The sequence below is a fragment of the Oryzias melastigma genome, unplaced genomic scaffold (genome assembly GCF_002922805.2).
Source record: "Oryzias melastigma strain HK-1 unplaced genomic scaffold, ASM292280v2 sc00160, whole genome shotgun sequence".
Taxonomy (NCBI): domain Eukaryota; kingdom Metazoa; phylum Chordata; class Actinopteri; order Beloniformes; family Adrianichthyidae; genus Oryzias; species Oryzias melastigma.
In genome coordinates, this window is record NW_023416878.1 from 330,007 (window position 1) to 347,493 (window position 17,487).

Here is a 17,487-nt window from a genome sequence, read left to right on the forward strand (position 1 = left end):
GATCAGGACCCCTCTCGTTGTGTCATTGAGGCATGTCAAAATAAAAGCTTAAATATGCATTATGTGGTTATTCGGCTTTAGTCAGATAATTTTTGAGGCCAAGAAAGAAGCTTATATGACACGGGGGTACGAAATAATCGTTTAATAAACACATTCTCTATGTGTTACTTACAGTGTAAGTCTTATATAAGCCGTTTCAATTTATGCGGCTCCAGACACATTTGTTTTTTATTGTATTGGTCCAAAGTGGCTCTTTCAACACTTTGGGTTGCCGACCCCTGTACTAAGGTAAAAGGTAAAAACGTTTTTTAAATCTCATTTTGAGAGATGCTGGTTTCTTTTATTATTTTTGCTTTTGTTTGTGCCAAAAATAGACATAATTTATATTTATTTAAAAAAAGAAGGTCATGAATGCAAATCCAAATTAAACGCTAAAGAAAATCTATGTGGCTCCTTCCAGGTTTTGATCAGTAGAAAACGAGCCCAAATGGCTCTTTTACTGTTAAAGCTTGCAGACCCCTGGTCTAGTGGATGGATGGTGGGAAAGAAAAATCATCTGCTGAAAAAAAACTAACTCACTGGTCTTTTTTCCACAGACGAGGACTTTGAATATGATGATGACTTTCACAGGTATGTGGGCGGGGCTGTGGGAGGCTCTTGCTGGAACACCTTTATCATCATGAGCTGCATTCTTCCTCTCTTGCAGCCATCGCTCCGAGCTCACCAAGAGTGAGCAAAGCATAGATGATGAGATCCAGGAAGTTTCCATTGAGGGCCCTGACAGCAGCGACAAGGTGAGGCTCTGATAATCCTGGGGGGGTTGTCCTCTGAGCTTGCACCAAACTGATGTATTGTTGCAGCTTGAAGAAACTACGCTGGACGTCAGCGTGTCACAGCTCAGCCAGGCTCACGCCGCTGACTTCATGGAGGACGTATCTTAAGGCTGTGGGTGTGGATCTGTTTGCAATGAGGACCTCTGCTGCACGCCTGACGAGGGGGCATCTCTTTCCAGGATCTGTAGTGGTCCACAGAACAATTCTCTTCTAAAGATCTGAAAACCTGTCGTGTTCTTTCACCGTTCTTCTCCACACTCCATTTGTGTTAAGTCATGTATTCAGCACTGTAGATGCTGACCTGATGGGAGATGAGATTCCTGTTATCCAGCAACCCCCATCTTCCCTTTTTTTTTTTTTTTTTTTTTTTGAGGCTGAAGCTGCTCTTCTATGTTGATTCTAGTTCTGAGGCTGTTCAGTCACGGCAAAGAGAGATGCTCTTCATCTGTGATGTGGAGAAGCTGCAGTGTGCACGTGAGCGTGTACACTGCAGCTGAAAGAGGAAGGCAAAGTCGAGTTTCATTTGTGTGTCTCTGAACTCCCGTCAGACTGATCAGAGCACCTCAGCACCAGCAACTCCTGCTCATCTAGACCACCCAGCTGAGTCCTGCATACAGAGTCCGGCCACTCCTGCACAGGTCCGTCCAACTTAGTTATTTTCTCTGTCCTGATTCTTACCTTCAGATTAAATCCCTGACTTGAATTTTTTTGTCTTGAGTTTGTCTGCTGATATTAAGCTTCTCAGAAAACTGCAGGTCAGCTCACAGGAGTCTGCTTCTTCTTTCCAAACAAGTTTACTAAAAAAGCAGCTTCAGAAGGTTCAGGCTCCAACTTTCCGATTCCACAATGGTATGTTTGGGGGAAGATAGCTTAAAGCTGGAAAGAATAAGGAAGCTTTAATTGTAGAAAGCAAGTTTCTGCCGGTAATGGAGTTTCTGTCTTAGTGGTTCACAGGAGCCCAGTTTTGCAACAGTTCTTAGGCTCATCTTGGTTCCACTGTGGACCCTTCCAGGTTTGACCCTGGAGGGAGCAGCTCAGAACTGAGGTCAGAAGTCCACTTGACAGAATTCTTTGAATTAGATTAGATATTCTCTGAATACATCAGATGGACAGCACATGTTCGAGGTTTTGGAGATAAAGTCAGAGAGTTCAGACTGAGATGGTTTGGACATGTTCAGAGGAGAGACAGTGAATATATTGATAGAAGGATGCTGAGTCTAGAGCTGCCAGGAAAGAGGTCAAGAGGAAGACCAAAGAGGAGGTTTATGGATGCAGTGAATGAAGACATGAAGGTGGCTGGTGTTAAAGTGGAGGATGCTGAAGACAGGCTTAGATGGAGGAAACTGATTCGCTGTGGCGACCCCTGAAGGGGAAAGCTGAAAGGAAAAAAAAGAAGATTAGATATTCAAACTGTGCATAAATGATAGAGCATCTGAAACCCGCAGCCACTTTTGTGGCACCTTTTTTCAATGAGGAGAATTAAGAAATGTAGGAAAGATTTCAAGGTTCAAGCAGAGCAGTCCTGGATAAAAAATCATGGAGCTGGTTCTGAAATCCAGTCTGAGTTGTGCTCATGCAGAAATCCTTCTGAAGGTAGCAGAGATGCTGCAGAGGGAAAGAAAGGGGGGTCCTACCCAATCCTTTTGCATCATGAGGTTTTTGAGAAACATATTCAGTTTATAAAAAAAGGAGGACTTAAGCAAAATGCTCCATTTTGCTTCTTTGCAACCAATTCCACAGCACAGGTTTCACAAGAGTTTAGGAGCCACAGCTGGCTATTGAAAGAGCTCTGACCCACTTTGGCTCCAAGAACTGCAAAGTGACTTCATGTCAAGAATACAAGCATTTTTTCAGTCATTTTTACAAAGAAAAAGGTTTTGAATAAACAGAAGAAAGATACGAGGGGGAGCTGCTCTTCCTCAGTGTCTAAACGGGAACGTCAGAAAAAGGAAGAGGTGATAATCATCTTTCACTAAGAAAAGTCTGTAAACCACAGTTAAACGCACCTGTTTAACTACCATGAAAACAAGATTGTGCGTTTTTTTTTTTTTTTTTTGGCTAATGAAATGACACAAAGTGGTAGCCTTTATCGTAATCTCAAAAGAAATATTCAGATCTGGTTAGACTTCTAGAGGGGCCTGGCTGAGATGCAGACGCGTTTGTCAATTTTGCAAACAAAAAAAAAAAAATGAACACAAGTGAGTTTCTCCATCATTAACAATTAAAGCAGAAACAAAGAGTCAACTTCCTCTGGAGTTTTGTGTTTCTGGTCTGAACTTCTGCTCCAGACTCCTCACTACTCTAGGTCCACACTTCCTGTCTCAAAGGTCACCAGAAGTATCCTGTACCCAGCTGATAGCTCTCTGACGTCCACCCCACAAGTTCCTCCTCAGCCTTTTGCAGCTGAGCTCTGAGCTTGAAGTTATGACACTTAAAAAAAGCTCCGAACCGTAAATCTAACGTTTGTGCGAAAGCTTCAATGTGCTCACAGTATCTCTTTCATCTTCTGTATGATTTTTGGCTAGTTTGAAGTCCTTCATGTAGAAGTCAAAGGAGCAGAATTTTCGGGACTCAGAAATCATTAAAAACTGTCAAAGCTGTCACAGAGTTGTTTTTATTTATTTGCTATTTATTTTTAGCTAAAGGTAGAAATTCACTTCTAATTTCATAGAATCTCGCACCCTAAAGTTGTGGGGTACAGATTTTTTCCCCTAGAGCCCCGTATCTGAGACAATTGACTCAACTATCCCACACGTTGCCATTTTAAACAAATTACCCCCCCCCAAATCACATCTTTAGATTGCAATTGTGAGCACAATTTTGACCTTAGAGCAGGGGTCTCAAACTCAATTCAGCCGGGGGCCGCTGTAGGCAGAGTCTCCAGCTTGTGGAGCTCTGATTCAACAGGAACAGTCAGCACGTCAAAAAAACATATTCCTCGTCATCATATCTGTTTCCCATTCATTCTAAGAGAGACATGCACAGACGGAGCTGGTAGCTCCTCCTACACACGGCGCGGCGACAGAAACATATTTTTTGACATGGCTCCTCCTCCGCACAGCTGATTGGAGGAATGAAAGAATGAGGGAGGCACTGGACAGCCCGTCGATGTCCCGCCTCCAGAGTCATATACCTCACTGTGATTGGTTCGTTCAGCTCTGCGTGCAACGACTGTCATTCATATCAGCCTTGCGGGCCGCACTAACAGTAATCTTTCATATGAAGACGCGGGCCGCAAATTATCATCCAGATGGCCCGCGGGCCGCGAGTTTGAGACCCCCGCCTTAGAGCAAGAATGGGCAACTCCAGACCTTGAAGGCTGCAGTGTCTACATGATTTCCAGATATGCGAAGCTATAAGATATACATTTTCTTTGCTGAAAGAAACAAAAATATAGATTACAGTTTATAAAAAAAAAAACAACTTGCATTGTTGAGTTACTGATTCATATGCGCAAACTAATTAAATTCAAAGTCCAGTGAGAGAAGGAGACGTTGCAATGAGATAAGACACTTTAAGACTTAACCCTTTCCGAGGACCAGCAGATGAGCAACAGAGACCTGCATCATCACAAATAAAACGGCTCTTAAAGACGCTCTTTGGTGTCAGAGCTGTTTTTCTATATTATTTTACCCTTTCTCTCTTAAGCTTACAGTTGATGGTTTGAGCAGAAGAGGGAGGGGCAATAGTTTGCTACACTGGCAGCTGAACAGGAGATGGGGAGACAGGTGCAACAAGAAGTTGTTTTACTTTAACTTTTTTTTAAGGAAAAAGCTGAAAATGTATAGTCAAAAGTTGAACTGTAAATAGTTTTCTTCATTATATATTGTCAATATTTTTTTAAACAATTTATCCAGAGTGACTAAAAGTAAACCTATATGATAGACATTCATAAATATAATCACATTTTTACATTAGCCATTTATTTTGTGCATAATTTTATGTTATTGTTGATAACAAATGAGTTAAAGCAACAAAACAACCAAAAGAGCCGGTTCTGTTTAGTGAGCCGATTTAAAAGACGCAAAAGTGAATATGAGTGGGGAAAAAAGTAAAGTAACAATTAGTTAATTACTTTTTAAAAATGCGTAATGAGGAGGGTAATTAAATGACAATTTCATCCAGTAACTAAAGTAAAGTAATTACTTTTTTAAGGTAATCCACCCAACACTGTCTACTGTTCGTACTTTTCGATATTAGTGTTTAAAGACTGACTACTCTTCAGCATCAGTAGACTTGCAAGTTTCAACATCTTTAGTTTTCAAGCTACTTTTTGTAGCATTTTCAGCAAACCGCTTGAACTAGGACATTTTTTTTAGAAAACAATCCCTTTCTTAGGAAACTTGCTACACCAATCTCTGCTCAGAAACGGCAAAAGTTCTAATTATCTGTGTGATCTAGTTTACATTCTAAAACTAATGCATTTGGTTTAAATGGCAAGTTTTACAGGTTTACGTATTTACAACATCCAAGCTGAATTTCTCCCCATCATCTTGCTTGCAGGATAGAAGTGGTATAAAAGTTCACCTAAGTAACTTTTTCCATTTTTAAAGTTCAGTTTTATCTGATTCCACCCATCAGGGTTGATCAAGTTTTACCTGCTTCCAAATGTTTTGAGTTCACTCTGAGTTCGTGAACTCCAAATTCTGTAAAACTCTGAGTTTTCGGTTCCAGAAAGAGAGATAACTCAAACCCATGAAAGTGGGCGAAACCAAGCCCGTTCCAAGAAGCGGGTTAAGCTGAACTCAGAATCAATCACTATGGCAACTGAGTCTGTGAACAAAACCTGGTCGGTAGCAGGTTTTCTTCAGGAAACTTAGAGTTCTCTGCGGTCTCCGCCCCTTTTTAAAGTGAAAGATGTTCAAATATGAGTTCCTCATTAACATTTAGAGAACATTCACATTAGAGACGTCACGTTTCCACCACGCAGAAACCAAAATGACATGTTCATTCATAGAGGATCATGTAGAGAGGAGGATGATTAATCCAGAGGAAATGTTATTTATGTCGGTAGAGGATTTGGAGGACACGAGTCGACTGACTGCAGTTTCCCAATTCATTTTTATTTCAGCGATATTATAAATAGTGAGTTTTTCCAGGGACTCGCTATTAAAAAATACAGTTTTATTTTCCTTATTTTAAACCTTTAACAATAGAAATTATGGAATGTCAAACACCGAGAAAGCATTTGAAATCATCCACCATCCAACACTTGTGTCAAACATTAGCTCGGTCGGCAGCAACGCTGCTTCCCACAGCGGAGTTTGCGAGTTCGATTCCCGCCTACGGAAATTATTTTTATGCTTAAAAAAGAATTCGGCGAATATGTTTTAAGTCTTGAGAATTAAAATTAAATACTTTTTTAACATTTACCAGGCAGCTACAGTTTCTTTTTAGCGTGCAGTGATATCCGTGTGTGTGTGGGCGTGGGGGGGGGTTACCAAAACTGGTCATTCATGCGATTACGGAGATTACTGGTTAAATTAGTAACAGATCAAAAACCATTCCTTACTCAACAAGAGACAAAATAACCTTCCTGACATTATTTATTCATTATTAGAAATGATTCAAATAACTGCAGATATTTTCTCTCTGTTCTACCGCTGCAGCTGTGTCGCTTCTCTTGCAGAAAATGTTCTCCTATAGTTGCATATCCTTGAAGGAACTTATCAATTTCCGCCGTCGGAAGTACTAAACTCAGTCGTTTGCTCCCGTTGCCATGGTGAATCGTGCTGTCTTTGCTCCATTGATCAGGGCTTTTTGTGGTCGCGACGCTCACAGCTGGTTCTGGTTCTGACAACTTCAAGTTGATTGAATCAAACATTTTCAGCTGTTCTGGAACCGAAAACCCTGAGTTTGAGAATTTTGAGTCCAGTGACTCTAAGTTCAGGTTTGAACTCTAAATTTGTTGAACCTGCTTCTTGGAACGGGCCCCAGGCATCTACTGATTTCTCCTTCAGAGAAGATCAGACATACATATACATGTCAAGAATGCACTTTTAAAATGGGTTGTTCACACAGGTCTGTGACTACCTGATACTAATGTTTGTACTCAAAGTTGGAAGAGACTTGGAAACTGAAATGATGTGACTGTCGCTCCAGACTTTTTCTGTCACAGCTCTGTTCCGATATATGAAAGACTTGGTGTCATAGAATTCCAGACGGACACAAACCACAATAGTTAATGTATCCTTCATGATCACTTTTCAGTGGTTGTATGCTTTGCTAAGAACACTACTAGGGGTTTTACAATTTGTTTTAACAACCATCCATCTTCTTCCGCTTCATCCGGGACCTGGTCGCAGGGGCAGCAGTCTAAACAAAGATGCCCAGACTTCCCTCTCCCCTCAGTTTTAACAACGATTAGATTCATATCATACTTTATGGTTGCTGCTCTGATTCCCATCATTCATTTTGAATGATCAGTTTTACTGACCGAAAATGGATCAGAACATCTTTATCCAGAACTTCCACTAGTGTGACTCAGAGATAAATAGCTGGTTCTGAACAGTACAAGTGAAGTTTTCCAGATTCTTGTATTTCTTCAATAGAATAAATTAAACATGTACAAACAAGTAAAAGAGAGTGAATGTCAAAATCATTCACATTTCAGTTTGATAAAGTTGTTTTTCCACATCAGAATAATCTTTATTAGAGCATTCTAGCACACTGTACGGTCACATGTCTTTGTAAATTCAAAGACTGTAATGATGGTCGTTCAGTTTTTGCTGTCATCATGTGCATTGCCCGTTGTGATTGACCTTAGTCATTTTTTATATTATATTAAAAAAAACCTACCATGTCTCTATCCAAATGGTATTTTCCAGTGTTTATAATCGATGTATCTAATTATTAAACAAGTTTTTAGGGGAATGATTCAATTTGTTTTCTGCCTTACAGTTCAATCTAGTTGGATCATAGGAATATAAATCCATTCATTAAGTAATTGTTGCACCCCTAAATGCTACCCATATGTCACTGCCAAGTCAGGGTCCCTGAATGGTCAAAATTTAACTGGTTGAACTTAATGTGCACTTAATTGCCTTATGTTTTGAACAGAGTGCCTAAAAGCTGACTTAAAACTTGCACAGTGATGCGTGAACACGCAAGTTTTAAATGCGGAAGCCTGAAGCATGCATAAACATGCTTTTACACAGACTTCAATAAAAGTTGTACCTCAATGGCACATTTTTTGAGTTCGTTGTAAAAGTAGCATCAGATTCAATGCAGCAGGTTCAGTCGGACAGTGTTGGGAGTAACGGATTACAAAGTAACGAATTACTGTCATTATTTTTGTCAGTAACTGAGGAACGTAACATATTACAGTTTACATTTAGGTAATTAATTACAATTACTGGACTGTAGAAACGCTCGTCACTCCTTTACTTTGGTTTTGAAGGCTGTGATATTTTCTCTCGGTTAAATAAAACAAAACTGAGAAGAAAAAAAAAAAAAAAGCAACCGGCGTGTATGCACAGAGCGCGCCCACGCATTCCACTACAGAGTTGGGTTCAGTCAAAGTCCAGACACGCCCTGAATGCAGTAATCGCAGCGCTTGCATTCAAAATCCAATGAGAGACTGAGAAGCAGCGAGGAGACTTCTCATCTCAGTGTCGGACTCCGGACACACAGGTGAGCAGCAGAGACCCGGCCGCTGAAACACCAGCTCCTGGCTCTGTAGGAGTCTTTACATATTTATTCACACACAGAGCTGCACGTGATCTGTCAATATGAGTTTGCGCCTTGACTGTATATTATTTAAAGTCTATTATTATTATTTAAATAGTCTGCGCAGAGCAGAAGGGGAGGGGCAAAAGTTTTCGACACCTGCAGCTGCACAGGGAGTGCGCACATGCTCGAGGGAGAGATAGATACAGCAATACACTTTTTCACTTTAGATTTAAAAACATATATATCATGACAAAAGTCGAATGATAGTACAAGTCATGTCATTATTTGTACTATATTTTATCTGAAGTTAATAAATAAAAGCATCTATATGTATAATCCATCCATCCATCCATTTTCTTGACCGCTTCTTCCCTTTCGGGGTCGCGGGGGTGCCGGAGCCTAACCCGGCTACTGAAGGGCGAAGGCAGGGTACACCCTGGACAGGTCGCCAGTCTGTCGCAGGGCCTCAATCACACACCCAGTCACTCACACATTCACACCTAGGGGCAATTCAGAGTCACCAATTAACCTAGGGAGCATGTTTTTGGACGGTGGGAGGAAGCCGGAGTCCCCGGTGAAAACCCACGCATGCACGGGGAGAACATGCAAACTCCACACAGAAAGGTCCCAGCCGGGAGTCGAACCGGGGCCTTCTCGCTGTGAGGCGAGAGCGCTAACCACTGCGCCACCGTACAGCCCTATATGTATAATCAACATTCATAAATAAAAACACATTATTAGAAGTAGTAGTAATTAATTCTATAATTAATTTTATATTTTTTATTATAATGAAGCAACAAAACAACTGGAAGAGGTACTTGTAAGCTGAAAGAGACGATTGTTTTTAGCGAAACGAAGCCAGTTCTCTAAGAAGAGCTGGAATCATCATCTCTAGCCCCGCCCCCTACAGTCAGAAGGACTTTCTGCGAATGAGGAGGAGAAAGAAACTGCTGGAGGCATTAAACAGTTATGTTTTCAATAGACTTAGTTTCAGATTTAATATATGTATTTAGGTTTATCAGTTTTTTTTCCCCACATCTCTCTTTGAGCAGTGGTATTGACCTCATATGTTTGAACGTTGTGTCATTTTTCACTCTGCTGTCTGATTTCTAATGAAGTCTGGTTAGGTCTTATGCCATGTTCGTAGTTTGCATGAGGCCATTGATTTAAAAACCAATTTGAATGAAAGACAAGAGGATCTAGTTGTTCTTCCCTTGAGAATTTGTACATGACCGGAAAAAAGTAAAATAACGAGTAGTGAATTACATTTTAAAATGAGTAATAAGTAAAGTAATGTCATTACAATTTCATCCAGTAACTAAAGTAAAGTAATCAATTACTTTTTTAAAGTAATCTCCCAACACTGGTTGATGAGACCAGGCGGCTGCAGGCGGGGGCGGTGAAAGGCGCCTGAGACAAAGGCGAACAGCAAGACTGAGTCGGGGTTTTCCTTAACATTCAGATTAATCTTAATATGCTTCTCCTCCTTAGTATTTATTATTATGTTTTTTATAATAATTTTTAACATCTGTCCGAGGACAACAGATGAAAAATAGCAGCTGAGTTAATGTAATGTCCCTTGTCCCAGAGAAATGTATACAATTGAAATGAAAGTTAACTTTTAAAGACAACAATAACACATAAAACCACAGATTATTTGAAATCTTGTTTATTTTATATCAGTGATTTACTACTATGTATTACAAAAAACTCATGTTTATAAATACATTATAATAAAGTTTAAAGAATTATCCTGGTGTTTCTAATTAATATTTACAGTGTATGTTGAGAAATTTAGCAAAAATAAAAAGAAAAGATTTGACAAAATACCAAAAGTACACAACAGGATTTCAGATGCTGGATTTGAACCCATTTCCTTCTGAGGAAAATAAATTCTCACGAAAGTTGTGTTCATCCAACTGCTGTTCCTTCAACTGATAACTAAATAACTAAAAGTGAAAAAAATACACACAATATTTAATTAAAAGACAAAAAACTCAAAAGAATAAATAGCTAAATAAAACATTAAAATAAGTAAATAAAACGCAGAAAAAAATACATAAAGAATAGATTTTAAAGCACAAAAAAATTAAACCAAACATTAATTTTAAAGCAAATAAATAAAAGTGATTCAAAGTGAGTAACACATAAATAAAAAAGATGTTTTAAAAAGACCAAAAAGAGATGCATAAGCAGACAGACATTTGATCCGGATGTCAGCTGGGACGAGGAAGTGAAGATGTTCATGGACAGAACTTCCTCAAAAATCCTGATTCTTTCTCCTTCCAGTTCACCAAAGACTCTTTTAGCTAATTCTCCAATGTTTATTGAGGTTGCTGTGATCAATACATTCAATCATTGGTTTCTCAGAGTTCTTGATAAAAGAATGAAAGCTAACATCAAAATGCTCTTTCATTGATTTACAATCCTTTCCAACTGCGGTCAAATGAGCCGCCGTTCACATTTCCGTGGTCACATCAAGAAGCTCCGTGGAGTCTGGTGGAGATTTTCCAGCGTTCTCAGTCCTGCTACCGTAAGTATTGGATGAAACTCACACCAAAAATCCAGTGATGCTGATTTGACCACAGAAATGTGAACGGCGGCTCATTTGACTGCAGTCAATGTGAAGATACCATCTTCTCTTCTCCAGAACCTGAACTAGACACTAGGAACAGATGAGGGTTTAGTGCATGTGCAGCAGAGCTGTTGATGGAAAGAAGATCATTCATTCAAACAGAGTCTGTCCAAGACAGTTTGATTGATTTAGAAGGAGAAATACTCAAAAAAAACCTAAATGATTTCTTATTACATTTGTTCTCTTTCAGAAGAAAAATGACACAAATAAATTTTCAAAACTCAGAACACAGGATTTTATTGGCGAGAGAGATTTTAGGGGGTGGCTAGATCTGGCCCTGCTTCAGACCCATATTAATCTTTGATCGCGATCAGATCTTCGTTTTCATTCTATTATCCTGGATTTGAAAATGTCAATTTTTGTCTGAAAAAAGTGTAAAATGTGTAGTGAGGAGTTTAACATCTGTAATCCTAGTTCACAGGTTTCATGGTCTCACGTTATTTTTAGAACATAACTCCCCCAATAAAGTTCAGGACACATTTATTTATTTAGTCTCTCTCGTTTTTTTTTCTCGTGCTCATGAGGGAGAGACAGAGCAGTGTATCAATGACAAATGACATCAACGCCAAAACTTAGAAAATGAGTGACTGTGGAAAAAGAGAGAAACTGTTACCCCTTTACCGTTACTGATAATAAGAAGACAAAAAATAGAATCTATAAGAAGAGAATTTCAAACAGACCCAACTGCTCACCTATGCAGACACAGAATTACTTTCTACAGAGCAGATCAGATCATTATGACTGAAGAGAACTAGATCACCTTCACAAAGATGAGATAGGCCTATTTACTATTTTTAAATGGTAAATGGTGTATACTTGTATAGCGCTTTCTACCCTCCTTCGAGGGCCCAAAGCGCTTCACAGTCACAGACCCATTCACCCATTCACACACACATTCACACACTGGTGGTGGCTCCGCTGCCGAACACTGGCGCCAACCTCCCACCAGAGGCAATTCAGGGTTCAGTGTCTTGCCCAAGGACACTTCGACACATGGGCGGGCAAGGCGGAGTCGAACCTGCTCACTTCTGATCAGGAGTCGACCGCCCTACCACTGCACCACGGCCGCCCGTTAAATGCCAGCCTTTACCATCACTTTTTTTCTTTTTCATTCTTCATTTTTTCTTTGCAAAATTTAAACAGTATTTTGGGTTGTAGTTTCAATGTTTATTGTTTATTTTGTACCTTTTATCTGGAAGAAAAAAATAAAAGCACATACATATTTTACACTAATTGAAACAACAAAATTATCTTAAGAGCCAAAATATCCAGATCGCCAAGAAAGAGCGCTGACTGAGGAGCTGCAGCTCTCCAACGTCTCAAAAGAACCATGACAGGAGATGATTCCCTATTTACAGGTTTAATTTTTTGTAATGTTTTACTAATATTTTCTCTATGAAGCTTACAGAGAGGGATAATTAAAATTTGCTTATGTGTAGCATTCTGGAAAAACATCATTGTTTATGTTTAGAAACACCCTGTGATTGTTTAACTTTTTCTGTTTGCCTGCAAACTGACCCCGGGCCCCCATCGGAGAAGAAAACAGCTATGAGGCCCTCACAAGAAAAGGTTTTCCTTACATAATAGACAATAATTCTAGACTAAAAATTAGATTATTGTGATTTTTAAAAAGAACACAGTAATTTTTCTGTAATAAATAAATTGTGATAAATAATGTGACACCCCTTCTTACAATACATTCCTCAAACTTACATCTACATCAACATAGCACTCTCATCATAGACAAATACAATTCTATTTTTGTATGGTTATCACCACTATCTGGTTTACATCATCACTATCCCCACTCCCACACACCAAGCGTACTCATTTGACCCCACTGTACTGTGACCAAACCATTTTTTTATGAAGTGTTTTGAAAATGTGAATATTTTGATTGTGCTTGTTTTCCAGATTATTTGATATTTTCCTCCACACACACGGACAAAAAACCCTTTTTGAATATTTTGCACTAAAGGTAGTTTAAAATATCTCCCCTGGTTTAGGTAGGCCAGTAAATTTATTTTGAAAATTAGTTGGTAAAAGTGTTCATAATGCTTTAAAAGGACCTAGTGCTGTATGCTTTTAACTAGGTGATGGAGATTTAATAATTTAGATTGGGATAAAAGCTTATTTGTGTACTCTAAAAATCCAGTTTTGTGCATGATATGATTTCTGATATGTATAGAGGATATAGTGACGTTTGAAAACTATTTCCCCATTTTTCACGACAAAAGATGAAGTTGGGTTGTACCAGCAAGCAATAGACTACAAAACGTGCACTGTTTTACAACCAATAAATTGTTTTATGTATTTATTGTTAGTTGATTTTTTATTCTGATTTTTATTCTATGCATTTCTGAGACAGAAACTCAAATGCAAAAAAAACCCTGAAGGTGGAAAAGCAAGATGAGGCATCTGAGCATGCGAGGCAGAGAACCAGAGCACCCACATATTAGATCTCTCCGACTTACATGTACCTGACCTCTTTTCTGCAAACTTCCTCCCCATGTTCAAACACCTGAGAGCTCAGAAAGGCGCAGCACAAATTTCTGATGGACCACAAGTGGAGCACAGTCGTAAGCACAACTTCACCACCAAACCCCTCTGCCGCCTTGCTTCTTTCACTTCATCTGAATATCTAATGTCAGGGGGTTGGAGGATGAAGATCAGATCAACTGATAAAGGGAGGCAGTCAGACGCAGACAGACAGAAGTGGGTTGGTGACCGAAACCTGAAGATGTTTGACTTTCATGGAGACTGTGGGGCTACTGCTCTACTTTCAGTGGAAATGTGGGTGATGAGTGTCTGAAAGAACAGTTTAGGATCCCCATCTAGCTTTAATGTGGTTGTTCTAAACATCCATCTTCTATTTCCTCTTCATTCTGTGGAGGGTCACAGAGATGCTGGAGGCAAAAGGGAAGTTCATGCTAGATATGTTCTTTATATTTTATATTATGTATATACTGTATTGTTTTTTTGCACATAGTGTGTTGGTGACTTTTAACCTCATTGCACATGTGGACAGTGACAATAAAGACATTCTGTTCTATTCTATTGTTTACCAGGCTATCACACACACCTAAATGAAGCCTTAACAGACACCATCAAGTCAATGAAGTATGTTTTTTGGACTGTGGGAGTAAACCCATGCATGCACAAGGAGAACATGCAAACTCCATACAGCCAGTATTCTAACCAGGAAGTTCTTGCAGGAGTACTAACCACTAAACAGAGAGCTTTTAAAACATCAGTCATGTTGTCACAGCAAATGTCTGCAAATGTCCAGTGTCCTCTTCATAGCCATTAAAGTGTAATTATTGAAGTTTTGCTTCGCATAAAAATATTAACAAATGCATTTGTTCAGTTGTTTTTATTTTATTGGGACACAAAAATAAACATTTCTCAACATTACTCATTTTTACAAAAGTGTTAATCAGTAGTTAAAGAGTATTATTACTAATAACAATAATACATGTTTTGCTACATGTGAAAAGAAACTTTATATTTAAAAGGTTTTTCTGAAGCAGCTGATTTTTCTATTTTTTCAAATCCATAGGACTACGTAGGGAGCTCACTTCTACTGTTCGAATGATAAGTGTGCGCTCGTTTTGTGCAGCCTGAAAGAATTAAGGAAATTAGACAATCGGGATTGTGTTCCTTTTTTGATGCGCTGTTTCATCTGAAAAAAAAAACTGATTATCAGACATACATTTTTAGACTGATGATATGCTAATTAAAAAGATGCTCTGTTCTGATCAGTGCGTCAAAGTCTGACTGTACAACTAATACAAGTGTTAAAATTAGTGCTGTCATGAAATGAATTTTTTGCGCGATTAATTAATCGTGACCGGTAAATAATTAAACAAATTGATAGATTTTAATCGGAATGATTTTTAACCCATTAATAGTTGTTAAAAGCTTCATTTTTAGGTATTTCATTTAAGTTGGTGACATAGCGGCAAGGTAAAATATCAAAATAAAACAAAAAGATGATTTTAATAAGTCTGTTTTATTATTTAAAAAAAAGATTTCAACCTTTGATTTGACACCACCAAGGGGTAATTCTTTTTCAATCTTGAAAAAAACAAAACAAAACACAACATCTGGTCCAGAATGCTCTAATTTACCACATCAAAAAACATTATGAACACTTTTCTGAGCAATCCAAAAAATATTGAACACAAACTTCTTATTATTACCCAAATTAAAATGTTGAAATAGTACCTTATACCACAGTTTACCACAACAGTAAGACAGTAGAAAATAAATGTGTCAGGGTTGTACATACATTTATCAAATATTTGCTTTGAGTGATTTTAACCTCTCTTTCTCAATCTTCTTGCTTGACGTTGTGCTCAGCTCATATCAAGAAGGTTGGAGCCGTCCTAAGTTGAAAGCTACGTGGCAGCTGATATAACGCAGATACTTGAAGGGACCGGTGCCGACCTACTGTATTAAACTGTGACATTAATGATAGTAAAACTGGTTTGCGGCTGTTTATTCCCCCACCCTTTAGAGACTCAAACGTAAATGAAACTAGGGACTGCCCCCAACGTAATAAAAACGAAATGCCCAGACAGAGAATTTCAAAGCTGAAAGGGAAGTTATAAAATTTCTCTCTCAGTTTCTTCTTGCAAGTATTTTGAATCGATCCCTCTCTTGTCTCCCTTGCAGAGAATTGTTTCAGGCTGTTTAAACCTCACATTTAATTGTTCCTTTGAGCTGGACTTGAACCAGCGACCTAAGGATATACCAGTAAAATAAAAGTAAAACGACAAACCCAAAAGAAGCACTGCAGTGTAAAGATTGGAAGTTTGTTGAAAACCTAAACAAACAAAACATTTAGATAAATGGTCAGTGCCGTGGAATATGGATTTAATGGCAGTCTTAATACTCTAAAGTTGACCGCATTGCAAGATTCAATTGAACAAAAAACCAAAGGTGATGTTAAAAAGATGAAAAAGGATGGTTATGACATTGTTGACCAGCGGAAAGAAATTGCAGAAAAACGCAAATTAGTTCAGGGGAAGTCTAAAAGGGAGGAACATAAACCGAAAGAGGTAATGTTCCACGGAAAAGAGGATGATGAGACAGGAGTGACAACAACAGAGACAGGTAGACAGTGGCGGTTCTACACTGAATTACTCCCTGAGCGAGACCCTCCCCAGGCGGCCTCACCCCCACCACCATAGAGTCACCCCGGGCTTACACCGCCAGCGTCACGGCTCCGATGCGTGCGCTGCAGTCTTTTCCTAACTTTAAAAGTGCAAGAGGAACTTCCACTGCGGGCGTTCACGTCCTGCGTCTGCGGACTGACCTCTGCGTCGCTGCGAATCACTTTCGTTTGGTTCAAATTTTGACGGATGCCGCAGCTGATCGTCATCACTTTCTGTGAAGTTGGGGCTATTCACGACTTAAACCGGAAACCACGCGAGCGAATTTAAAGTGCACCCGGTATATTTTCAAAATAAAACGAACTTTCCGCTGAACTCGTTTCAGCGTGTCGTAAACATTACATAATTTTCGTGTTACTCAAAGTGTGTTGCAGCACAGCGTTGTCAGTCATAACCATGGACAACGAGAAGCTGATCATAGAGATCCAGCACTACTCTGTCTGGGTTCAGCTTTCACAGGCTGTGGCTGGAGCAGCAGCCGGTGTAAGCCATCGGCTTTAGCTAGTCCGCTCCCGCGACGCAACGAAGCCTTGACGCTAGCGGTGTAAGCCCGGGGTCACAACTGAATTTTGTTTATCTGTCTCAACTGCCTTTTTTTTTTTTACTACAATTACAATTGAAAACAGGATACAAAAGACATTTAACACAATTCTGTGCAGCATAATAACAGTTATCAGTACATACAATAATACTAACTAAAAATATACTAAATAAATATAACTATGTTTAAAAAAATAGGATTTTAAAATAAAACATCCATGTTTTGAAAACGTAAATTAACATGCCCTAAACGAGGGGTCACCAACCTTTTTGAAACTGAGGGCTACTTCATGGGTACTGAGTCATACGGAGGGCTACCAGTTTGAAATAACAAATTTGCTAAGTTTGCCTTTAGTTATACGTTATTAATAATGAATAATGATCCTTCTCTATGTGAAGACACTGATTTCTCACCATAATTATCAATAATGCGAACAAGCTAGGAAACAAATATCAATATTCAGAACTTTATTAATCTCAACAGATCTTGTCACATTTTGAAGTAATGACCAAATGCAATGTTTTTAACTAGTATTTATTAATTATAACTATTATTAGTGGATCCAAGGAGATCAGTGACTGTAAAGTAGTGGTTGGTGAGAGTGTTTCCAGACAGCACAGGATGGTGGTG

General features: G+C 38.9%; 2 protein-coding genes across 2 annotated transcripts in view; both read left to right on the top strand.

Moving 5' to 3' along the window:
- The window catches only part of cep43 (centrosomal protein 43), a gene marked incomplete in the record, with an annotated part of 52,847 nt that extends 51,311 nt beyond the window's left edge, over positions 1-1,536 (top strand). The window contains 3 exon segments of the mRNA XM_024260935.2: positions 597-630; positions 707-794; positions 861-1,536. Of these exon segments, the coding sequence (XP_024116703.1) occupies positions 597-630; positions 707-794; positions 861-941 (203 nt within the window).
- Positions 1,341-17,487, top strand: part of ccr6a (chemokine (C-C motif) receptor 6a) — a 21,152-nt gene continuing 5,005 nt past the window's right edge. Inside the window, exon 1 of the mRNA XM_024260936.2 lies at positions 1,341-1,471. The gene's annotated coding sequence lies outside the window, so the exon portion shown is untranslated. The remainder of the gene's footprint in view (positions 1,472-17,487) is intronic.